At 37.5% G+C, this 25942-nt stretch overlaps 1 protein-coding gene across 1 annotated transcript in view; it reads left to right on the forward strand.

The window, feature by feature from the left end:
- Positions 1-14286: 14286 nt before the first annotated feature.
- Positions 14287-25942, forward strand: part of CIITA (class II major histocompatibility complex transactivator) — a 73902-nt gene continuing 62246 nt past the window's right edge. The window contains exon 1 of the mRNA XM_072609145.1: positions 14287-14644. Coding sequence (XP_072465246.1) covers positions 14350-14644 — 295 coding nt within the window. The 5' untranslated portion in view covers positions 14287-14349. The remainder of the gene's footprint in view (positions 14645-25942) is intronic.

Below are 25942 nucleotides of genomic sequence, written 5' to 3' on the forward strand. Positions count from 1 at the left end.
ATATATTCCCTCCAACTACCCTAACATTGAGAAAGATTTCATGAGTTACAAATATCATTTTTCCAAGTAGGCATGTAAACAGTTCAACTTTAATAAGTCCCTTGTGATTTCTCTTTCCTGTTTACCTTTTCATACTTCTCTTAATTCTTGTGTTTGAAAGTTAAATTTTCTATTCAGCTCTCCTCTTTTCATCAAGAATGCTTGAAAGTCCTCCATTTTGGAGTGGAACCAAGATGGCAGACTAGAAAGACACACTTATGCAGGGTCCTCCTCACAGCCCATAAAATACCTGCAGAGAGGGACTCTCAACAAATTTTGGAGCAGCAGAAGTTGAGAACAACAGAGTGGAGAAGATTTCCAGCCCATGGTGACCTGAAAGGCCCACAGAAATGTCGGTTGCTCCAGACACGGAGCCAAGCATGGAGCCCAGCCCAGCCTTGGCCAAGTGGCACAGCGTGAGGAGACTCTGGGAGGAGGACACCTCGGGGGCAGAATCTCCAGTCACAGTAGCGGGTCCTCAGATCCCTCAGCCCACAGGCACCAAAGGTCAGTGACAGGGATTTATCAGACAGCCAGGAAGGGAGAAGGGCCTTCCCATAGCTCCGGCAACAGGCAGCAGCCACAGAGCCTGCACAGCAGCCTATACTGAAGCTCCATTGTTGGAGCATAAAAACCCCTGGGGGTATTGAAGAGCTGAATCTTACCTCAGCCCTGGGTGGAGGTCCTGGGAGAACTGGTCTTTGTCTCACATTGAATGGCGGCCCTGCCCATTCAGCTTATCTAAAAACCAGCCCCCAGTGCTGACTTGGGAACTGAAGGCCAGGTGGCTGTGGAGAGGTAACTGCTAAAATTCTGGGTATAAAAATCCCTCTCTGAGTCCAGACCAGTACATGCTTGATTGTGCCACCTTGGAGGAACTGAGATCTCACAGATTCCCAGAGTATACCCTACTCTTGACAAAGGACCCCAAAGTCAAGTAACTGGTTGGGAAAATGTACAAAAAAGGGAAAAAATATAAGACTATAGAAGGTTACTTTCTTGGTGAACAGGTATCTTCTCCCATCCTTTCAGATGAGGAAGAACAATGCTTACCATAAGGGAAAGACATAAAAGTCAAGGTTTCTGTATCTCAAACATCCAAAATAAATATTCCATGGGCTCAGGCCATGGAAGAGCTCAAAAAGGATTTTGAAAATCAAATTAGAGAGGTGGAGGAAAAACTGGGAAGAGAAATGAGAGAGATGCAAGAAAAGCATAAAAAGCAGGTCAACACCTTGCTAAAGGAGACCCAAAAAAATGCTGAAGAAAATAACACCTTGAAAAATAGGCTAACTCAATTGGCAAAAGAGGTTCAAAAAGCCAATGAAGAGAAGAATGCTTTCAAAAGCAGAATTAGCCAAATGGAAAAGGAGGTTCAAAAGCTCACTGAAGAAAATAGTTCTTTCAAAATTAGAATGGAACAGATGGAGGCTAATGACTTTATGAGAAACCAAGAAATCACAAAACAAAACCAAAAGAATGAAAAAATGGAAGAAAATGTGAAATATCTCATTGGAAAAACAACTGACCTGGAAAATAGATCCAGGAGAGACAATTTAAAAATTATGGGACTCCCTGAAAGCCATGATCAAAAAAAGAGCCTAGACATCATCTTTCATGAAATTATCAAGAAAAACTGCCCTGAGATTCTAGAACCAGAGGGCAAAATAAGTATTCAAGGAATCCACTGATCACCACCTGAAAGAGATCCAAAAAGAGAAACTCCTAGGAACATTGTGGCCAAATTCCAGAGTTCCCAGGTCAAGGAGAAAATATTGCAAGCAGCTAGAAAGAAACAATTTGAGTATTGTGGAAATACAATCAGGATAACACAAGATCTAGCAGCTTCTACATTAAGGAATCAAAGAATTTGGAATATGATATTCCAGAAATCAAAGGAACTAGGACAAAAACCAAGAATCACCTACCCAGCAAAACTGAATATAATACTTCAGGGGAAAAAATAGTCTTTCAATGAAATCAAGGACTTTCAAGCATTCTTGAAGAAAAGACCAAAGCTGAAAAGAAAATTTGACCTTCAAACACAAGAATGAAGAGAAGCATGAAAAGGTAAACAGCAAAGAGAAGTCATAAGGGACTTACTAAAGTTGAACTGTTTACATTCCTACATGGAAAGACAATATTTGTAACTCTTGAAACTTTTCAGTAGAAGGAATTTGGCAGTTCCCTTACTCTTACTTTTGAAAAGCTTGGCTAATATTGGAATTAAATGTTCTTGGAGTATTTAATAGAATTCACTTGTAAATATATCTAATCCCATTTTTCCCCCAGGGCAGTTTCTTCTTGGCTTGTTCAATTTCTTTTTGTGAGATTGAATTATTTAAATTATTTTTTCATATTTTGTTAATCTAAGTATTTTATATTTTTGTTAAAATCCATTGCATTAATATTATCAGTTTTGTTGGTATATAACTGGGCAAAATTATCTCTAAAGATTTCTTTTTGCTTCTTCATTTGTTGTTAATGCTTCCATTTTAATTTTTATATTGGTGATTTGATGTTTTTCTCTCTTTAAAAAATCAGATTTGTTAATAATTTAATCTATTTTATTTGTTCCTTAAGCAGTTCTTAGATTTATTTGTTCATGCAATAAGGATTTTCTGGATAATAATTTTTGAAATTTCTTCTTTAATTTTTAGAATTTCTCTTTTGTATTCAGTTAGTGTTTTTTGATGTTTTGCTTTCTGATTTTTTTATTGTATGCCCAGTTCATTGATTTGTTCTCTTTTTCTTTTGTTGATAAAAATATTCAGTCATAAAAATAAATAAATAAAATAAAATCTTGGGCTGTGAAGAGCAAAAAAAAAAAAAAAAAGTCCTCCATTTCATTGAATGTCCATTTTTCACCTGAAATATTACACTCAGTTTTGCTGGGTAAGTGATTCTTGATTTTAATCCTAGTTCCTTTGTCCTCTGGAATATATATTGTAAGCTTTTGGATCCTTTAATGTAGAAGCTGCTAGATCTTGTGTTATCCTAATTGTGTTTCCATAATACTTGAATTGTTTCTTTTCTGGATGCTCACAATATTTTCTCCTTGACCTAGAAACTCTGGAATTTGGCTACAATATTCCTTAGAGTTTTCCTTTGGGGATTTCTTTCAGGAGGTAATTGGTGGATTCTTTCAATGTCTATTTTACCACCTGGTTCTAGAATATCAGGGCAGTCTTCCTTTATAATTTCTTCAAAGGTTGTGCCTAAGACTCTTTTCTTATCATGGCTTCCAGATAGTCTAATAATTTTTAAATTATTTCTGCTGGATCAATTTTTCAGGTCAGTTGTTCCTTCAATAAGATATTTAACATCATCTGTTTTTTTCATTCTTTTGGTTTTGTTTTATTATTTCTTGTTTTTCATAAAGTCACTAGCTTCCATTTGCTCCATTCTAATTTTTAAGGAATTAATTTTTTCAGTGAACTTTTGGATCTCCTTTTCCATTTGGCCCATTCTGCTTTTTAAGTCATTCTTCTCCTCATTGCTTTTTAGACCTCTTTTGCCATTTGAATTAGTCTATTTTTTCCCAAATTTATTAATTTATTTGTTTTCAATTTTCAGTATTCACTTTCACAGGCTTTAAATTTTCTTCCCTTTCCTCCTCTCTCCTTCCCTAAGACAATGTACAATCTTATATAGGCTCCACACATACATTCCTATTAAAAACATTTTCACATTAGTGATGTTGCATAGAAGAATTATAGTGAAAGAGAGAAACCATAAGAAAAACAAAATAAAACATAACCAAAGAGAAAATAGTCTGCTTCACTCTGCATTCTGACTCCATAATTCTTTCTCTGTATGAATGGCATTTTGCATCATGAGTCCTTTGAAAATGTTTAAGGTGTTATTTTCCTCAGTATTTGGTGGGGGGAGGGGTCTTCTTTAGCAAGCTGTTGACTTGCTTTTCATGATTTTTTTTGCATCACTCTCTTTTCTCTTACTTGATTTTCAAAATGCTTTTTGAGCTCTTCCATGGCCTGAGACCAATTCATATTATTTTCTTGGAAGCTTTGATATAGGAGCTGGACTTTGTTGTCTTCTTCTGGTTATATGTTTTGATCTTCCTTGTCCCCAAAATAAGATTCTATAGTCTGTTTTTTCCCCACTTTTTGCCTATTTTCCCAGCCCATTACATGACTTTTTAGCTGTTTGATAGTGTCTCTGCTTCCAGAGTGAAAGGTGTACTGTCACAAACTTCAAGGGTTTTGTACAGCTATTTCCAGAGATATTTCTATGGACCTATTAGTTTTCAATTCTCCCAAGGTTGTATGATCAAAGGAGAAATGTTTACTCCTCTCCTCATCTGTGTTCTGGTCTGTGAGTGACCACAAGCACTCTTTTCTGCATTGGAAGTGTGAGGAGCATTCCCTCTCCACCTCCACCATAAGCTCCGCCATGCCAGTGCTCCTCCTTAACCCAAGACCACTACCCAGGACTGTGACCCAGATTGAAGCACAGGCAAAGCAAGAGAATCCTGCCTCAGTGCCAGAAATCTCTGCAATCTCCCTCTGATCAACCACTCAATCCCTCCACTGTCTGTGAACTAAGAGCTCCAGAAACAGCCACTACTGTTGCTGCTGCCACCACCACTGCCCTGAGGCTGGGGCCAGTCCATGCTCCTCTCTCATCCAGGTCTGACAAACCTTTCCTACTGATCTCATAAGTTTTCTTTGGCATTTGTGGATTGAGAAGTCTGGAAAATAGCCAAAGCTCCCAGTGATTCAGTCCCCTGATACCTGCTCCAGCTTGGGTTGTTGGTGCAGCCCATGCTGGACTGTGTTCTTCCTTCATGTTGCTGCAACAGACTTTTCCTCTCCACTTTTCAAGTTATTTTGGATTGAAAATTTGTTTCACTCTGTCATTTTGTTGGTTCTGCTGATCTAGAATTTATTTAGAGTCATTTTTTACAGGTATTTGGAGGGGGTTAGGGGAGAACTCAAGCAAGTCCCTGCTTTTACTTCACCATCTTGGCTCTGTACCTCAAGAAGCCTCTTGATGAAGGTAAAAAAAAAAAGAGCATGTAAAAGCTGGCTTAAAGTTTAACTTCAAAAAAATTCAGATCCTGGCAACTGATTATACCACCTGCAGGCAAACAGAGGGAGAAGAAATGGAAGCAATGTCAGATTTTGTATTCTTGGACTCAAAGATCACTGCAAAATTAAAAGATCTTTGTTCCTTGGAAGGAAGATATGACAAATCTGGACAGCACACTAAAAAGCAGAGACATCACCTTGCCAACTAAGTTCTGTATAGTCAAAGCTATGATTTTTCCAATAGCAATTTATGGCTATGACAGCAGGACTACAAGAAAAGCTGAGTGTCACAGAATCAATGTTTTCAAATTGTGGTGCTGGAGAAGACTTTTGAGAGTCCCTTGTACAGCAAGTCAAATCAGTCAATACTTAAAGAAATTACTCCAGACTATTCACTGGAAAGTCAAATATTGAAGTTCCAATGAAAAGTCTTTTTCTTACCTCTTTTATGAGAGATAATTTGCCCCATTCCATTTCTCCCTTTCTCCTCCCAATATATTCCTATCTCACCCCTTAATTTCATTTTTTTAGATATGATCCCTTCCTATTCAACTCACCCTGTGTTCTCTGTCTCTCTCTCTCTATGTGTGTGTGTGTGTTTGTGTGTTTGTATGTGTGTGTGTGTGTGTGTGTATAATCCCACCAACTACTCAGATACTGCAAAAAGTTTCAAGAGTTACAAATATTATCTTTCCATGTGGGAATGTAAACAGTTCAACTTTAATAAGTCCCTTATGATTTCTCTTTCCTATTTACTTTTTCATGCTTCTCTTGATTCTTGTGTTTGATCAAATACTGAAGCTAAAGCTTAAATACTTTAGTTACATAATTGGAACAAGGACTCATTGCAGAAGATACTGATGTTGAGAAAGACTGAAAGCAAGAGGAAAAGGGGACAGCAGAGGATAAGATAGACAGATAGTGTCTTGTGAACAATGAGCATGAATTTGGTCAGACTTCAAGAGTTAGTGGGGTACGGAAGGACTTGGTGTGCAATGACCATGGGGGTCATGAAGTCAGGCATGACTGAATGAATAAGTAAGAACAAAAATGGAGGTGGTGGTGTCATACCACCAGATGATCTCTAAAACTGTTTCCAGCTCTGAATCTTATGATTCTATTGCATCCAAAAATTCATCCTAGAGGACACTCAAAAACAGACCCAAATCAAGCCACATTCTTCATGTTACTAGGCTACTTTCTAGGACTCTATTGGAATCTGATGCATTCTGTCCAGTCACTTATCAGATATATTATAATGATATAGATATGAAACAATAGATTATTGGCATGTAACTGGTCATTATATTGTGTTGTTGTATAGTTGTTCATTGAATTTTAACTGATTGTTATACTGTAGTAAGATAATTATGATTACAATCTGAGGTGGGGGGAGGCCATGTGCTTTTGTTAGTAATGGAAACTTCCAGTGAGGAAATTCCTTCTTGTAATGCTGATCAGCATCAGAGGGTTGCTATGGTACTGAATGACCAAGGTCACACAGCAAGTAAATTGCAGAGGCCAGATTTGATCCCTGGTTGTCAGTAGGGTTGAAATAGAACCTTTGGATTCCCTGAGTCCCTTAGTCCAGCTCTTAGTTGCTACTTATAATCATGAGCCAAGAACAAAGGCCAAGAAAAACTTCAGGTAGACATAGGGGAAAATCCAGAAGTGAAAGTCAATAAGTTGTATCCGCCTCTGGTGGCCAAGATGACTCAGAGGCTGTATTACCTCACAGAACCAGTCATAAGTCTGTGGACAGCTACCAAACAAAGGGGGAAGGGGGTTGAGAAATAACAACAGATTCTGTTTCAGGCTGTTCTCTACTTGTGTAAGCAGCAAGGTAAAAATGTGGAAGAAACAGACCTAAAAGCCCTGGTGAGACATTTGTGGCTGGCTAAGAGCTGGCTTTGGGGTTGGGGACTGAGTTTCCATACCACTGGAACCCTAGATTGGGCTGCTGTCCCTCCATCCTCTTAAAGAAGTTCCTCCCTTTCCCTTCCCTTCCCTACCCAAGTAGACGAATACACAGTAGCCTGGGGTTGATCTATCTTCCAAATTGCATTTCTGAGTCCTCCCATCTTTCAATAGAGCAGCCCAAGCCTAGCCAATCCTACAGATATTGAAGAAGCAGCATAGATGATTCTACTAATGACTTCTGGATGGCATTAGGTGTGAGGAGGCAAGCTGTGACTTTCCCAGGGGACAAGCAGGAGGCTTAAGAAGGGGGAAGCAGTGTTGAGGGAAGGGTAAATAATACATTTTGTTCTTCACCTTGGTAGGAGGTGGTAGCAGTGACCTATACTCATGAATACACATTACTGGCTTGACAGAGTGATGGCTTTCTCAGCCTGCTCTGAGAATCCACACTCCCCTGTCTCAGGGCCTGGAAGACAGTGGGTTTTTTTTTGTTTTGGGGGGGTTTTTTTGGATTCCTACTCTCTAAATGTAGCATTTTAAAACTGGAAGAGATCCATAATCATCTGATCTAGCCACCTTATTTCACAGAGAAGAGAACTGAGGCCCAGAGAGTCGAAGTTATTTGTACCAGGTCATGAAACAGAGTTATGTCAGAGCTGGGACTCAAATACTGACATCCTAACTCCCAGGCCAAAAGTTCCTCAATATTTATATCACAACCATGTGGTTCTTTGTATAAGCCATATTCTTCCCCTAAATCTGACTGGCATGAAACCTGAGTGTATTTTATAATAATTCTCTTAGTTTTACCCATTTTTGGCATTTTCATTTTTGAAGAGAGCAATGGGGATGAAAATAAATAAAGCATTTTATTTCAATTGTAAGAAAAAAACTCCACTGGAAAGAAATATTTTAAAGGTTAACATGAGAGGTAGCGTGCTGTAATGTGGAGAGAGTCAATCTCCAAGTCAAGAAGACCTGTGTTCAAGTTCTCCATCCCAAAACATTCTTGTTGGGGGCCCCTGGATGAGTCATAATCTCTTGATGTCCCAGGTACTTCCATGAAGTTATCAATCTGCATTGATATTGGGTGCTTCTTATTCTACCACTGAAAATAGCTAGAATGTATATAGAACTTACTATACACCAAGTGCTTTATAAATATCTCATTTGATCCTCACAACACTTGGAGGTAGGTGCTATTTTTATTCCCATTTTACAGATGAAGCAACTGAGGGAAATAGAAGTTAAGACACTTGCTCATGGTCACACAGCTTATGCATGTCTGAGGCTGAATCTGAACTCAGACCTTCTTGACTCCAGTCCCAATGTCCTATCCACTGCACCACCTAGCCATACCAATGAAATCACAAGTCCAAAAAACTTTTTCACAATAATTTTTTTTCCTTTCAAAGGGATATCATTTTCGGGTTCCAATCTATGTTTACATCAATATAGTATGCATCTCTGATGAAGGAGCTAAAGTGCCTCATGTAGGATCTTCTACATTCTATTACTAACTAGTAGCTATGGCATAACTTTGGGCAAATGCATGTCTCCAAATCTGAATTTCTTTATCTATAGAATGTAAGATTTGGACTCTTCCACTCCAAGGCTATACTTAATTTTACCACCCTTGCCCCAGACTGTGAACACAATAAAATTAAAAAGAAAATGAACCACAATCACATTTACATTTGTATAGCCTTTTTTTGTCTAGAACACAATAGAAGCTTAAATAAATGTTTGTTAAACATACTCCAATCCAGCGACACTGGCTTCCTTGATCTTCTTCCCACATCATCTCCCAACACAGGGAGTTGGGACATTCATTTCATTGGTTGTCCCCCATGCCTCTCTCCCTCTACCTGCTTGTTAAATGAATACTTAATACTTGTAGATTTAAAGCTTCAGTGCCTCCAAAGTGGGGAATGTGCCTCTATAACTTCCTTCAAGCCTTAGCTAAATCTCAATTTCTTCAAGAAACTTTTTCCAGTCCTCCTTAATCTTAGTACCTTTACTCTGAAATTATCTCTGCTTTTTTCTGTATATGTCATACATAATTGTTTACATGCTATCTCTCCCATTAGACTGAGAACTCTTTGATAGCAGAGACTGTTTTTGCCTTTTTTTTTGTACCCCTAATGCTCAGCACCATGCCTGGCATATAGTAGGTGCTTAATCCTTGTTAAATGAACACTTAATACTTGTAGATTTGAACCTTCAGTGACTCCAAAGTGGAGTATGTGCCTGCCAGAGACAACACAAAAATGATACATGGGAGTGCAGGAAAATTTTTAGAAATTTATTCTTATATTTTAGTATTTATTTTATTTTTTAAATTTAATTAATTTGTTTTCAATTTTCAACAACCACTTCCATAAGTTTAAAATTTTCTCCCCTCTTTCCTTCCTCCCTCCCTGAGATAGCATGCAATTTTATATGAATTCTACACTTACATTCTTATTAAACACATTTTCACATTAGTCATGTTGCATAGAAGAATTAAAATGAATGGGAGAAACCATGAGAAAAACTAAACCAAACCAAAACATAAATAGAATATTTATAAATATTATAAACAAATGAATGAATGAATGAATAAAATAAATAGAAAATATCCTGCTTCATTCTGCGTTCTGTCTCTATAGTTCTTTCTCTGGTTGTGGATGGCATTTTGCCTCCAGTCCTTTGGGAATGTTTTAGGTTCTTGCATTGCTGTAAAGGGATGAGTCTATCAGAAACAGTCCTCACACACTGTGGTTGCTACTGTGTATAATGTTCTTCTGGTTCTGTTCATTTCACTCAGCATCAGTTCATATAAGTCCAGGTTTTTCTGAAGTCCAACTGTTCATCATTTCTTATAGTTATGCTTATATTTGTAACCTAAAAAAGAAATTAAGCTTTACTAACTTTAATATATGGATTGACTCTGACATGCTCACACAACTCATAAATCAGACATTCATATGACAGGTATGGTATGAGAGGTATCCTAAAAGAAGAGTAGGAATTTCACAATGTGAATGAATGCATTGACAGTGGTACCCATATTTGTTCATCCACTTTCAGCCTATTGAAAAATATGGTAGTTCACATGTATCCAGGCAAATGGCCTACAGATTATATTATCAAGTTTTCACAAAACTAGCCTTCACAAAATGAACAAATGGTTTAAAAAGATTCCTGCAAAGAAATGAAGTGAGCCCAAATGAATAAGAAAATAGGAAATGGACAATTCTACTTCTAGTACAAGGTTTTAGTGGAATTATGAGGTAATAACAAGGATGTTCTACCCTGATCTGACAAAAAGTGAGCCCTAAAACTTAAAACTGCCAATTGAGTTGTATGAAATACGAATTTGCATCCACTACCATTAACAATTACCTTCCCCAAACAGATATTGAGTTTTGAAATATTAGCTAGTGATAGTCTGAAGTTACTACAATTAACACAACATTTTAAAAGCTAAGCTTTTGTGATTATAAGCAGTATAAGTTTATCACCTATACAAATTCTCTTACCTTCACACTTCAAAATTTGGAAATAGAATTTTTAACCTGTTTAAAAATCATCCACATAGAAGTGTCAGTGGGTTTTGAATTATTTGTTAGAATTTTAAAACTCAACAACTTCTGATTAGTTTGTAAGAGTAGCTGATTGACACCTGAGAAAAAAGGAAATTTTCTAGACTAATTTCACCAGAAAATCTTGCACAACTGGTGGATGAGATTGGAAAAATGAGTATGATGATTTAGTAAGCATTGACTACCATGAATTTCTTCCATCTGGATTCTAAGAGGCATCTTTTTTCAGCTCACAGCCATTAAAAACAAGTATTTAAATAAACTATGCTTAGAACCAGAACTTATCACGTATAGGAGTACCCAACTATAATAATTCCTGCTACTGGGGGAGGCTGAGGCTAGCAGATTGCTTAAATGTGGGAGTTCTGAGTTGCAGTAGGGATAAAACCAATGGAACATCCACCACTAAGTCCAGCACCAACATAGTGAGTTGTCAGTAGTGGAGGTCCATCATACTGCTTAAGAAGGGGTAAACCAGCCTTGACTGGAAAAGTGGAGCATGTTAATTTAAAGCTCCCACACCGATACACCTTGAAGGCAGTCTATGAGTGACTACTGTGTTTGTTTCTAGGCTAAGCAGATAAGGAAACTCAGTCCCAAAAAATAAGTAAATTAATAAACAATTGAAATAACCAAGCATATGTAATCATATTGCTATAACTAAAAAGAGTTTAAATTAATAATTTTGGTGAGAACAAAAAGGTTTTATACATTAAGAAATAAGTAAACATTCTTTTAAAACATTTTATTTCATCTTTCATCATTTTTAATGTCTTTTGGGTATATATGTTATAATGTACATAATATATGATTAGAGAATTACATGTACACAATATATAAATAAGTAAATATATTGGAGGGATGTCCATACTCGAAAATGTTTTTATAGGAGTAAAGAATAAAAATATCTTTGGAAATTGTTGACCTGTAGGATAAAGTACAAACTCTTTATGTTACCATTCAGGACTCTTTATAATCTGTCCTCAGTTTATCCTTCCTACCTATCTCCTAGCATAAAACCTCTACTCCAGTCAAGTTATCTATTCACTGCCCCAGGAGTTTACAATAATCATCCCTGTTTCTTGGCCTTGGTTCATACTACTCCTTCCTCTCCCACCTCTCCATCTGTCATTCTTCAAAGCCCATCTAAATTACCCCCTACCCTTTGTCTACAGAAACCCCCCAGAAGTCCCAGAGCTTTTTTGTATCATCTTACTCCTTGGGTGTGATTGAGATACTGATTACCTCATTACTTCAATTCTGTGTAACGCATAGAACAATCTTATCACCCAAACTAGAGTAGCAGATCTTTAGGTGCAGAGATCATAGAATGATGTAGATACAGAATTGAAAGGGACCTTAGAAAGTCATCTGGTACAATAACATTACTTTACAGATGAAACTGAGGCAAAAAGGAATTGACTGTAGCAGTGCCATATTACAATCATGTGGTATGTTTTTTTTTTCTCTCCCACTCCCAGCAGTGTCTAGCACAGAACACTTAATAGGTGCTTACCATCAAATTGAAACCAACCTCTTTGCAGTAAGGATAGTCTCACAGCTATTACACAAACGGTACCACCAATAAGAGTGGGTTCACAGCTACTACACAAACCAGTACTAGAGGGATGTTATATCTTGTCAATATTTCAGAAAGCAATATTTCTAGATATTTGTCATCTCATTGGGAAATTTCCTGCCAATAACAAGTGACAACTATTGTCCCCAGCCTATATACTTACTAAGAATTGACATCAGAATTCTTCGAGATGCAAGGTAGAAAACAAGACACACATTATGTAGGAATTAATTTTGCTTGACTCAGTACATAGCAACTGCTATTCATAAGGCCCTGTGGTAGGAATTGAAAGGACTCCAAAAATGACTAATCATAAAATGTAACAACTGGAAAGGGACTTAGCGCCTGTCTGATTCAATGAATTCATTTTACAAGTAAAGGCAAAATGAATAAGGAAACTTGGGGCAGGTATTTTTGTGTACTTTCCGTGTTGCCACCACCCCACTTAACAGCTAGCATGGGAGCTGGGTGTGCTTAATCATTCAAAAAGTCTTCATGGAGCAATTACTCTTGAATGGAATCTACATTTCTAATCTGTTATTAACACACGATTTGTATGTATGCATGACATCTACAAAGACTGACTTTTAAGTAATGAGACTGAACAAGACAGTTGAGGATGGCATTGATAATCATCGTAGTGTGAGGTAGGTTGGACCAAAGTCTGAAGTTTGAAGATCAAGGCAGGAAAGTAGGAAAGGTGTGAAGTTGGTGATCCCATGGGATACAGTCCCTTTCCCTTAAAGTACTTAGTAAGCTGCCAAGCTGGTATTCCTAAAACACAAACCCATGTTATTCTCCTTCTCAAGAAGACCTCCTAGTTTCTAATTACCCCTAGGAAAATAGAGTATTTATAAGCCAGGGTATGCCCCCCAACCCTTCCCTCTGCTGGTTTAGGCAAGTTCTTCTCTGAAAAGTAAGAAAAGCTGTGCCTAGGATTTGACTGGCCCAGGACATTAAGGCCTGTCCAAGTCTTAAACAACTAGTGTATTTCACTGCATAATTGTCCCAGATTTTATGATAAGGTTTTTGGGGTATTTTTGTTTTGTTTTAGTTTTTTTGCAAAAAAGTGGGATGTGACTATTATGAGAAGCTTTTAAAATATTGCACCAGTATTACTTAAAAATCATTTATTACTAAATTGTCTTTGGTGCAAGATTAGTATGCATGGAATACTTGCGAATATACGTTAAAATTGAATGGTGACAATGCACTAAGAATGGGCTAAGAATCCTAGGTTCCCCTTGCAATGCCTGAGAGTTAAATGTGCATCCATATGCCACTAGCAAATACATTGCTTCTCTGTTTACCTTTTAAGTGGCATAATGAACAGAATTATGTCATGTGATGATTACACAATGAAAGGTTATAAACCAATTTTTGGACTGAAAACACAGGATGCAATGATTTTGAGGAACATATTTATGTAGCTTTCCATTTACTAAGAACATAAAAGACCTGTCTAAATAGAGTTAGTAGCTTTTCACACTTGGTGAATATCCCAAGACTGTTACACCCTACTATCCCAACTTACTACACCTTACCCACCTGACTAAGCATGTTTCAATTTGAGGGAGGTGGATACCTAAACTGAGTTCTGTATCCTATCCATGCTATGGCTAAGTAAACCTTTTTTGGTTGACTTGCAACAATTGCAAGTGTCTCATGGCAATCCAACATTAGACCTAAACTACCACGGCACTAGCCTTAATCAGGTTCAGGCCACAATTGGCTCTGGTCAAAATCAAGAAATATCTTACCCCGGGTTGGAATAATAATACCATCAGATATGGAAACTGCATTTTAAAATTTACAAAATACTTTCCTTACAGCTTTGTGAAGAAGGAAGTACAAGTAGTATTATCTCTATTTTTACAAATAGGGATACCACGGCTCAAAAAGATTTAGTCAGCTTCCTACAGTCACATAACTACCAAGCATCAGAATCAGAATTCCAACTTATATTTCCTGACGGCAAGTTGCATGCTCTTTTCACTACTCAGCTGTATCCACAGCCTGAAATCAAATGAGGAAATATCCTTCCTCATGAATAAAGTGTGTGGGTTGAGTTGTCAAATTTCTCACTTCATCTTTTGGATGCTATTGTCTGGGTGGCTTCTCCTGGACAGCAGAGATCTGAGCTCAGAGTTGGTGAGACCTCCTGTACCTTTGCATGGTGATGGACCAGTTCAAGGTAATTCTGCCCCAGGTGAGGGCACTGCTATCCAGTCCTTGGCCTGCCCAGGTACGGGGCTTTCTAGATGGTCTTCTGGAAAAGGACCTCCTCTCCAAAGAGTACCACCAGGCTTTGCTCCGAGAACCTGATCGAGAAGCACTGGCCAGAAAGGTTTCCTTGTCCCTGTTGGAGAAATGGGATCTGTGCATAGGGACCCTGCTCCAATGTGTGAGATGCTCTGGGAACAAGCTCCATACTCCAGGGATGGATGGAGTCTCTTCAAGGAGTAGAGGTAATAAGAATATCCATATGTTAGGGAACAGTAATTGTCTATAGGTCTGGGGTTTCACCTTTCTCCATCCCTTTGCTTTCCCTGAAATAAATAACTTGTGACATTTTACAGATAGGGAATGTAAGGTCTGGAAAGGAGCAAGGGTCATAGAATATGGTCAGCAAGGAGTGAGAAGCTTAAACTTCCATCTTTGATATTGAAAATGGTTTGAGATTTCGGGGGTGATCGAGGGTGCCTGAAATGTAGACCTTATCCTAAGTCTCTCACAAAGGCTCTATAGAGTTATTCAGAAGGAAAATGATAGAACTGTGCCTTAGAGGTGGAAGCTATGTCATTTGATAGCAAGCTGAGGGAATGGAAACCCTGCTTCTTGTCCTAGGCATCCCTGATTATCTGAGGGTCTGGGGGAAGGAGCAAGAGGAACCTTGGAATATAGTTAAGTATTGGATAAGTGGAAGGTTTTGGAGGGTGGGAAAAGTTGGATCTCTAGGGTCCAACCTTCTGTGACTTCAAAGAGCTAACCATCTCTCCACTTCTGCTCTGCCCTCCCCCACCCTCTCCACCTCAAATCTGCTCTCTTTTTCTATGTGACATGGTTCCTGTTATGTCGGTAGTATTTCCTCTCTGGGATGTGATCTTGACCTCTTTATCCAAGCAACTCCAAAAAGTGGAACTGGGTTCAAATGTGGTCTTTCGCAAGGGACTGGTGGGGATGTGAGGACAGGGAATGCCCACTCCCTGTTCCTGGGCTCACATTCCCAGGACCTCATTGTCATATGGATTAAGCTGATCATCTAACCAATGAGTCGCTCATTCTCTTTGCAAGTATCTTTTGGGCACCTACTCTTCACCCAATCAGAGTGGGACTTAACCCAGTCTTAGATACTGTGGGGGATACAAGAGAAAGAGAAAATATGATTCTTTCCCCTTAGGAACTGTTAAATCTTCTCTTTTTCAGATTGCATAGTTACAATTCTTCCAACTTTTTTCCTCCCAAAGAGTTCATCCTTCCAAACAATAAGGGTAGACATAGACACGGGAGCAAGCAGCCCATCTCTTTCTTCAAAGGTCTTAAGACAGAAGAAATTTTCATCTGCCTATGATTGATTAGGTGACACAAGGATTCTATACTCTGTGGAAAAAAATATTCTACCTGCCCTCTTTTTCCTCCCTCAGGCCTATGGCACCCCAAATCTCTCCCATGAAAGAAGAGTCTGTCCCCATAGATACTTCCCTGAACAACAATCAGAGCACTGTATTAGAGTGCTTTTTCCCATCACTCATTTAATATGGAGCAAAGCTTTTCGAAGTATGACCCACAAGCCTTTGCTTACCCATTGGATATTCCAGGTAGTAATAGCGAACTCTTTGAGAAAATTAATATTTATTCAGAATGGTCGACTATTCTGGTTATTTAACTATTCTAGGTAACTGAGAGACTATAAAAACATCCTATATTGATTCCTAATTTTCAAAGAATTAGAATATGATAATATATACTTTGTACCTAACCATAGGCTCAGTGTAATGTAATCTTTAATGGTTTAGAAGGCATTTCAGGATTTGATATTGCTTCAGAATTGCTTCTAAAGACATCAGTTCTCATTGTGTGGGATTGCCTCCAAAAAAAATTTTTTTTTCCTTCAATCCTCATCCTCTTTAACCTCTCTGAGGCATTTGCCATTGTTGGCCATTCTCTCCTACTGAATATTCCATCTCTTCCTTTGTCTTCAAAGACACTGTAATTTCTTGGAGGGGTCCATCTCCAGCCATCCTAATCTGTATCTTTCCACTGGACCCTGATGGCTCCAGCAGAGAAAGTGAGGCTGGTAACCTTGCACAACCCTGCCTCACTTAAATACAATTCACCTGCTAGTTATGGCATCGCCTTCCTGATGTCATGGTCTCCTTTGAGAAAAAAGGACAAAAAATAACAATGATCTCTTGGCACTTCTCCTACCTCTTGAGTTGCTGCCTTCTTCACTGTCTTCTCTATTCCATTAAGGAGGATGTTCCTCACTCACTACTCTTTTCTTATCCTCTTTCCTTTTTCCTTCCTGAAGGAGGAGGAGGCACTATCAAAGCAGATAAAAGAAGAAGTTGGAGAATATAGTGTCTTGGAAGATGAGGGTAGAGAGCATGTACAGTAGGAATAGAAGCCAACAGTGTCAAAAGCTTTAGAAAGTTCAGGAAGGATTAGTACAAAAAAGGGTGATTGGATTTGGGGTGATTAGAAAATTATGCATGACTTTCAGCGCATTAGTGGTGGCTGATTCCAGCTCAACAAGGGGTTGGAGAAAGAAAGTATAGAAATGACTAAGGTGGATGTTCCCCACTCTCTCCCCTTTCCTTCTGATCACAGAAGACAAGGTATTCTATGGTCTGCTGGGGCTAATTCTTCAACTTGCATTTTAGCTATCATTCCTTGACTCCTTCTCCAGGAACTAGTTCAATTAGTTATGTCCTCTTTCTAATCCTCAAATTTTCCTTTTCCCCTGGCTCTTATATTTGTGTATGAATACAACTCCGGTATTCCCAACTAACAAAAAATTGGGAAAAGGTAAATATGTTTATCTTTTTCACCCACTTCATTTCTATACATTCCCTTATTGAACAGGATGCAGCCATCATCAATCTACTGAAAGACATGAATAACTTTCTAATCAACCCCGAATCCAATCACCCTTTTTTCCCAGTTCTAACCCTCATTGAGTTTTCTCTCCTTCACTCAAAACAAAATCAAGTGCAAGTCACATCGTCATTTCTCTAATGGCATGGTCTTCTTCAGCAACAACGAAGGACTAACATGATGCTTTTGACACTGTTGACCTCTATTCCTACTATGTATACTCTCTGCCCTCAAATTGCAAGACACTACACTCTTCTGCTTTTCCTTTGTCTGCTTTGCTGGTTTCCAGTTCCTTAATATGTGTTTCTTAAAGGTTTGTCCTTGTCACTCTTTTCCCAGCACAATCTCTGGACAGTTTCATTCATTTCCACAGCTTCCACTACTACCTTACACTGATGCCTCCTAAATCTGTATTTCTAGTCCTGACCTTTACTCTCTGAGCTCTGGGCTCACATCTACAGCTGCCTATAGGACCTCTTTACTTGGATGTCCCACAAATGTTTTTAACAAGCTTGTTCTCTTCCTTATGCACGTTTTTGAATTCTGTCAGCTGGGCACAATTTCTTTCTGTGGAAGTATCATTCAGTTTCTCTTCCATGTTCCTAGCATTGTAGTTATCACTGACTCTTCCCAATTGCTCTATGTAAGCACTAAACAAATTCTGTCTACCCAATTCCTACAACATTTCTCCCAAGTGTACCTGATTCTCCATTTCCTCTGCCACTACTCTTGTCCAAACCCTCCTTACCACATCCCTGACTTAGCACAAAAGTCATTTCTACCTCTATGATCTCTCCTCCTACTGATTCATCCTATAGCTAGCATAATATTTTTATTTGTGGATTGAATCATGATTATTCTTTTCTAAAAGTCTTTAGTGTTCCCTTATTAATTCATAATTTCAAAATCTTTTTCCTGTCATTTAAAGCAAACTCCGTTGCCTCCACAATTTTGTGCCACTTCGCCCTGCTGTTTTTTATTAATATTATTCCTCTCTACACATTCCATACTCCAGTCAAACTAGATTAGACTTTCCCTCCTCAACTCTGTCCTGTGCTCTCAACTTCTATACCTAGCTGTAAATATTTGTGAAATGAATTCATTTATTGGGCACGTACTAAGTACCCAGACCTGTGCTAGGAACTGAAGGAAATACAAGAGAAGTAAACAGTCCAATGCTTTCCATCTCATTAAGGAAACAAAATATATGATGACAATGATAATGATATCTCTTGTTGATTGACACATGAAATAATCAATAAACTCTTCAAGAAGTGAGATGTTTGATTCTCTAAATGCTAGTCTTAAATCACATAACAATGTCTATACTTTGGTTTCTTGTATGAATAATAATTAATTTAGGATTCTCATCATTAACCTCTAATTCAAAGCAACAAATGTTCCCATCCATTATGGAGAGGGTGAGATTTTTTTTCTCCTCATAGTAAGTGTGACTATGGAAAGAAAGGAAGACAGAAACAGCACATGAGGTCTATGGGATGTTCCATTTTTGGAAAAGTGGTTCATGAACTGAAAAACGCATCCTCCATCTCTTTGATAATCATTGTCCTAGAATGTTCCTGAATACCTTAGACAAAAAGGAAGGGAAAAAAGAGTCAAAGTACCAAGACCATTGGAGTTCCCATTGCCAGACATGTATGCTTCCTTCCTCATTCAATTCTGGCAAGCAGATGGCTCCAAGAACAGAAGAAAGTGCCATTCCTTGAAAATGCTTGACTCATTTTCCATTTTGTGGTAGATGATTTTGCTCATTTAGAGCAATTCTTTTGAAATGGGAAGGAGAATTTGTCATGAGAAAGGAAGTTCATTTTTTGAAGAAAAAGTATATTCCTACAGAATGAAAGTAGACTTTTAATGAAACAAGGAATTTCTAATCATTCCTAATGAAAACACCAGAGTTGCATAGAAACTTTGAAGCAGAATCACCAGAATCACAAGAAATATAAGACAAACATGCATGAGTTTATAATCCTAAGTAATCCTAAGTAACCAAACAAAGGTAAGCTATGTGCATTCTAATATGAGATTGCATGTGTGTGTATAAAATATATATGTATGCATGTAAGTATATATGTATGTATGTATGCATATATGTGGCAGTTACACAATGCAGTGGATACAGTACCAGGTCTGAAGTCAGGAAGACCTCAATTCAAATCTGGCCTCAGATATTAGCTGTGTGACCATGAATAAGTCATTTAATTTCTGTATGCCTCAGTTTCCCCATCTGTAAAACATGGATAATAATAGCATCTACCCCCCAGAGCTGTTGTGAGGATCAGATGAGATAATAATTGTAAAACTCTTAGAAAAGTGTCTAGTACATGGTAGCTGCTATGTAAATATTAGTTATTAGTTATTTTTGTTTTTCATTATTACTACTCGTTCCTTCTGAACTCTATTGTCATTAGGTGTAATAGAGGGAGTTCTAATTAAGCAGAAGGCCTGGGAGTGTTTCTGTTATCTTTTAATGATCCTATAAAAAAGAAAGGAAAGGGAAGGAAAGAGGAATACACAGAGAGGGCTGAGAGAAAGATTGGTGAAAATTATCTCAAATAACTGGAGCACACAAGTAAAAGTCTATATAAACAAGGAGGAAGGAATGAGGGAGGGGATGACACTTGAAGTTTACTCTCATCTGAATTCATTAAAAGAAGGAAGAATACATATATATAGTTGAGTATAGAAATACATTTCACTCAACAGGGAAAGAGGAGAGAAAATGAAGAGGTGAAAGGGAAAACTAAAAGGAAGGATAAATTAAAGGAAGTGTTTTTCCTAAGCAAAACAACCCCTGAGGAGAGAAAAAGGGTGACAATATAAATAAATTAAAGGAGCAAGGAAAAAATTATATTTCATTTCTATGGATAGGGGAAGAATTCATGACCAAAAACAAGGAATAGAGAAACCACAGAAGGTAAAATGGACAATTTTGATTATATTAAATTAAGATGTATCTGCACAAACAAAATCAATGCAGCTAAAATTAGAAGATAAGCAGGTAGATAGGGGAAATTTTTGCTGCAGTTTTCTCTGATAAAGGTCTTATTTCTAAGACATATAGGGAGCTGATTCAAATCTATTAAAATAAGAGCTATTCACCAATTAATAGTCAAAGGCTATGAACAAGTAGTTTTCAGAATAGCTTTCTAAGCTATTGATAACCATATATAAATATTCTAGATCACTAATAATTAGAGATACACAAATTAAAACAACTCTGAGGTTCCACTTCATACCCATCAGATTAGTAGAGTTGACAAAAATAGAAAATGACAAATGTTGAGGAGCTATTGGTAAATAGGTTGCATTGTTGGTGGAATTGTAAACGGGTCTAGCCACTTTGGAAAGCAATTTGGAACTATGCCCCAAAAGTTATTAAAATGAATATATCATTTCAGCTATTGATAGCATATTAGTTCTGCTGTATCCCAATGAGATAAAAAGAAAGAGAAAGAAAGTTTATGTGTGCAAAAATAATTGTGACAGCTTTTTGTGGTAATAAAAAATGGAAACCAAAGGGAATATTCATCTCATTGCTGTTGGGGAATACCTGAACAAGTTATGATATATGAAAGTGTTGTAATACTGTTGCACTATAAGATTATGAAGAAGATGGTTTCAGAGAAAACTGGGAAGACTTGTGGCAACTGATGCAGAGTGAAATGAGTAGAATCAAGAAAACATTTTCTATGATAACAATATTGTAAAGACAAACAATTTCGAAATGCTTAGAAGCTCTGACCAATCACAGAAGACTCATCATCAAACATGATATTCAATATCCTAAAAAGGAATGATAGACTCTGAGTGCAGGTTAAGATTTTTTATACATGGCCAGTGTGGGAGTTTGTTCTGTTTGAGTTAGCTTGGGTATACATGGTCTTCTTCGAAAATGAAGGATGAACACACACACAACACATACTTATAACAAGGGTTTTGCTCTTGCTTTCTAAGTGTAGAGAGAGGGAGAGGGAAAGTGGGAAGGAGAAAAGGCAAAATTTTGCTGATTGAAAAGAAAATAAATTTAATTTAAAAAGAATGACTCCTGAAGCATAGGTGGAGTTGAGATCTCATTTGTCCAAGAGATGAATTACTTACCTTTAATTTATTGACATATATATAAGTTAATATAATATAATACTTTATTGCCTTGTTGAATCTGTGTGTTCATTTGTGTGGATGCTCATATCAGTGGTGCAGCTCCCAACACTTTAAAGCCTTCTTGTTTTATATTATTATAGTCAATAACTTGTCCTTATCGTTCCACAAACCTCTATCCCATGAAATGATGTCTATTCATTAGTCCTTTTCATATTCCTGAGGTACCTCCTCCAATCCTTAACAGAATTTGGAGGTGAGGTATTGGATCCATCATGTAAAATATTATATATAATGCCAGATTTTTTTCAGTGTTTTGACCAGTTGGATTTTTCTTCTCTTCTTCCTATTTTTATTTATTTTTAAATTATTTGTCATAAGGCATAGTTCTTTGGAAAGAGATAAAGGAGAAGATAAAGGGGGAAATCTGTAAATGTAAATTTACAATGCAAAGTGAAATATACAGATACATGTAAATGCAATGTAAAGACAAAAGACATCAGTAAAAATCTGTTCAACGTATTTCTGAGGTGCCGAGATAGCAGTGAAACTGATCATCTGGTATCTCAAATGATCTTACTCTTCACCTTTGGCTCTTAGGAAATCCTGATCCCTTCAAGATAGTGCCTTCTTCAGGAGATTTTCCCAGGTCTCCCAGATGCTGGTGCCTTCTCTTCAAGTTATACATCCCCTCTACTCTATAGGTATCATGTATTTACCTATTTATCTACATGCAGCCTCTCCCATTAGAGCATAAGCTCCTTGAGGGAAGGGGATGTTTTCACTCTTTCCTTTTCATCCTCAAAGCTTATCCTCTCAGTGCCTGGTACAAAATTAGCATTTAATAAATGCTGGTTGATGGATTGTTTCTTCTCCAAACATGACCAGCTCACCCCCTTTTCTGGTCCTGAATTGGATCATAGATCTAGAGCTAGAAAGGATCTCAATCTAGTCTAATGGTCTCATTTTACATATGAGAAAACTGAGGCCCACGAAGATTAAGTGACAATCAACCTCACAAAGGTAATAAGCATCAGGGGCAGGATCTGAACACACATCATCTGACCACAGAGGTAAAAAAAATTCTTTCTGCTGCCATACTCCCTCAACTATCAGTGTGTGTGTGTGTGTGTGTGTGTGTGTGTGTGTGTGTGTGTGTGTGCGTGTGCATTTATGCCTTTTCTCATGTGCAAATCATCATTGGAGATCTGTTATAGACTATTTATACTTCCCATAAATCTGTCCATTGCTCCTTTGGTTATTTGTAATTTTGGCTCCTCCAAAGAATATCATAATTCCTTGATTTGTAGCCTTTTGGCATCATCAGGAGAATATTAACAGGAAAAAAGTGAGCTTTTGAAGAAGCAAACGTTTTAAGATCACTAAAACAATACAATTCAATGACAGGATGTGTTGCTGGACAGACCCGTAGATATTGTCATGGAGTCTGTCCATAACCTTTATTTTATAGATAGGCCTAGAGTGCTTAAGTGATAATGGACAGAGTCTGGATTTGAACTCAGTTCTCTTGACTCCAAATTTAGTGCTTTTTACATTTCACCAGTGATCCAACTCACTGAATATGTGTCATGTCTATCCAAGATCTAGCAAGCTCATTGTATTATGATTGGGAGCAATTATTTAACGGCATGTTTTATTCTAAGCTATATCTATTTTTCATTCACTTTGATTTCCAGTTTCAATGGTTAAACCGACATCTTTTTTGCATTACTATGTATTTTACTGAGGCTTTGTCGTATTGGGGGACTTAATGCAATTAGTACTATATTATCTGTAAGCACTTGGAAGCCCACATTGTCCTCTTTTTGCTTGGACTATGTACACACAACATCCACCATTATCCTGGCAAATGCCTCAAAGGTCATTGAGTTTAAAGGCAGAAGGGACCTTAGAAATCTAATTCAACACCTTCATTTTAGGAAAGAGGAAACAAACTTAGATTGTGACTTGCCCTCCCGCAAAAACCTTCCCCTCTTCCTAACTTCCCCATTTCTGTTAAGAATACCACAGTCCTTTCAGTCAGGAAAATTCACAACCTGAGTCATCCTCAGATCTTCCCTCTTCCTCACTCTTCTCATTCAATTCATTGACAAGTCTTGCCAATCAACCCTCTTACTGTTTCTCATACAAGATACTCCATTTTCCACCTCCAGGCTTTTATACAAGCCCCCATGCCTAGAATGCACTCCATCTTTACCTCCACCTAACAGAATCCCTAGATTCAAAGCTCAGCTTAGTTGCCACCTCCTACAGAAAGCCTATTCTGATCATTCCAGTTGGTACGGCACTCTCCCTACCCCAATTCCATTTCTTTTCTAAAATTTTTTTTGAAATATTTTTTACTTTTCCCCAGTTACATGTTTAAACTATTTTAAACTTTTTTTTTTAAGTTTTGAGTTCCAAACTCTATGCCTCCCTCCTCTCTTCCTTCCCTACGATGGTAAGTGATCTGATATAGCTTATACGTGCATATATATACAACATGTAAACAGGTATTATATATATAATATACATCACATATGTTTACTTATTTACATGTTGTTCTATATGTTTACATATATATAACATGTTTTATATATATTTATTTACCTGTTTACATGTTATTTCACTGAACAGTTCTGAGAGCAAAGACTTTATTGCTGGACATTTTTTTTGTCTTCCTGTCCCCTGTGTCTAGTGCAGTGTCTGGCACATGGTAGTAGGTACTTAATAAATGCTTACTGAGTTAAACTGAATTCAATTGCTCAAGGTTACAGAAATAATGAGTAACAGAACTAGGATTCAAAGTCAAGTACTCTGATTGTAAATCTAAGGCCATTTCCACTTAGCCTCACTTGATATTTTAATACTCGTTCAATTATTGAATAAAATTAGCTCTGCAGTTCCATTTGTCACAGAGTCTTCAATAATTTTTAACATGTCATAGGTATGTCAATGGATCTGTGATCTCATCAGTGTGGGGATTCTATCCACTATAAAGATCTCAACTCTTCTTCATCTTCCTAACCTGGGAAGTTCTTGTCTCCATCCCTTCACAAATCTACCCAGTATGCTGGAGATCTTACTTGAAGTCTTTTTATATTTGGTGGATGGTGAGATGCCCATGTTGTCCCTTGAATTCATTACTTGTCTCACTTTCTCCTTCAATTGCACATATTCTGAATTATGGGTTACTTGTTAGTAGGTCATCATTCAATTCTATTCAATTTAAGAAACTTTGAAACCTTACTGCGCTCAAGACACTGTGCTTGGCAATGACAAAAATAAAAAAGCCATTCTTGCCCTCAAGAAGCTTACATTACTCTAGGAGAAGGGGATACAAGATATGCATAAATAAATAAATAAATATTTATGAGAGAACACTAAGGTGGAGGAGAGTTTCATATAGACTTAAACTTAAGAGGAAATTAAAATTCTGAGAAGTTTAAATAGGTAGGGAACTCTAGATATGGAGGACAGCTTGTGCTAAGATAAGAAGATGAGACAGAATATTAAATTTGAATGGGTTAGGTTGACTGGAATGTTAAGTGTATTAAAAGGAGGAGTATAAAATAAACCTGGAAAGATTGGTTGGATTCCAAATTTTTCAGAGCTTTAAATGCCAAGCTTGAGAGTTTGGCTTAGTGTCAATAGATAGCCACAGAAGCTTCCTGAGCAAATGAGTCACATGGTCAGATTATTTTGGCAACTATGTACAAAATGGATTGGAAAGGAGAAAGACTAAAAGCTAATTGTGATTGGGAGGATATTGCAATGATTCAGGAGAGAAGAGGTCCTGAACCAAAGTGGTGGTATATGAGATTAATAATAATAATATGCTTTAAGATTTGCAAAACTCTTTATGTATGTTAACTCATTTAATCCTCACAACTCTGTGAAGTAAACGCTATTATTATCTCCACTTTATAAATGAAGCAATTGAAATACAGATGGGTTATATGATTTGCCAAGGGTCATCCATCTAGTTGCATATATACACATATAACCAGGGCACTGGCTTAGAGGGGATATTCACACCTCCAGTACTTCAGGTCTACCAATAATAATGCTAGCAGTTGGCAATGTAATCTATCAATTTCTGCTCCCCACTAGTGGTGTGAGGTCTTTCCTAGGGGTATAGAATGGCATGTAGTCTCTGATTGTGTTGTTCTGTGTTGGTCATGTGTGGCTGCTCCTTGACAATGATTCATTAGTCCTGGGGTCACTTTGTGCCTCTCCTCTGTTCTTAGCTTTCAGCTTCAGCTGGAAGTCAAACTAAATCTTCCCATGAGAGAAGGAATGGGTTCTTCCACTGCACTTTTAGGTTAAAGGTTGATGTTTTTCTACTACAACTCATCTGGAAAAGGCAACACACTCATACAACCACTAGAAGGGATGTGTCTATTTCTCTGAGTCATGGTTATGATGGTCATTTTGTCTCTGAAAGGAAATTCCTCATCTCGAACTCAAAGCTCTTAGGAACAAATATTGAGGGACCCAGCAATCTAATATCTTTAGGCTGAAATTTATTTTTGAAGCTCAACTCC

This window comes from Notamacropus eugenii, chromosome 1 (assembly GCF_028372415.1).
Source record: "Notamacropus eugenii isolate mMacEug1 chromosome 1, mMacEug1.pri_v2, whole genome shotgun sequence".
Lineage (NCBI taxonomy): Eukaryota > Metazoa > Chordata > Mammalia > Diprotodontia > Macropodidae > Notamacropus > Notamacropus eugenii.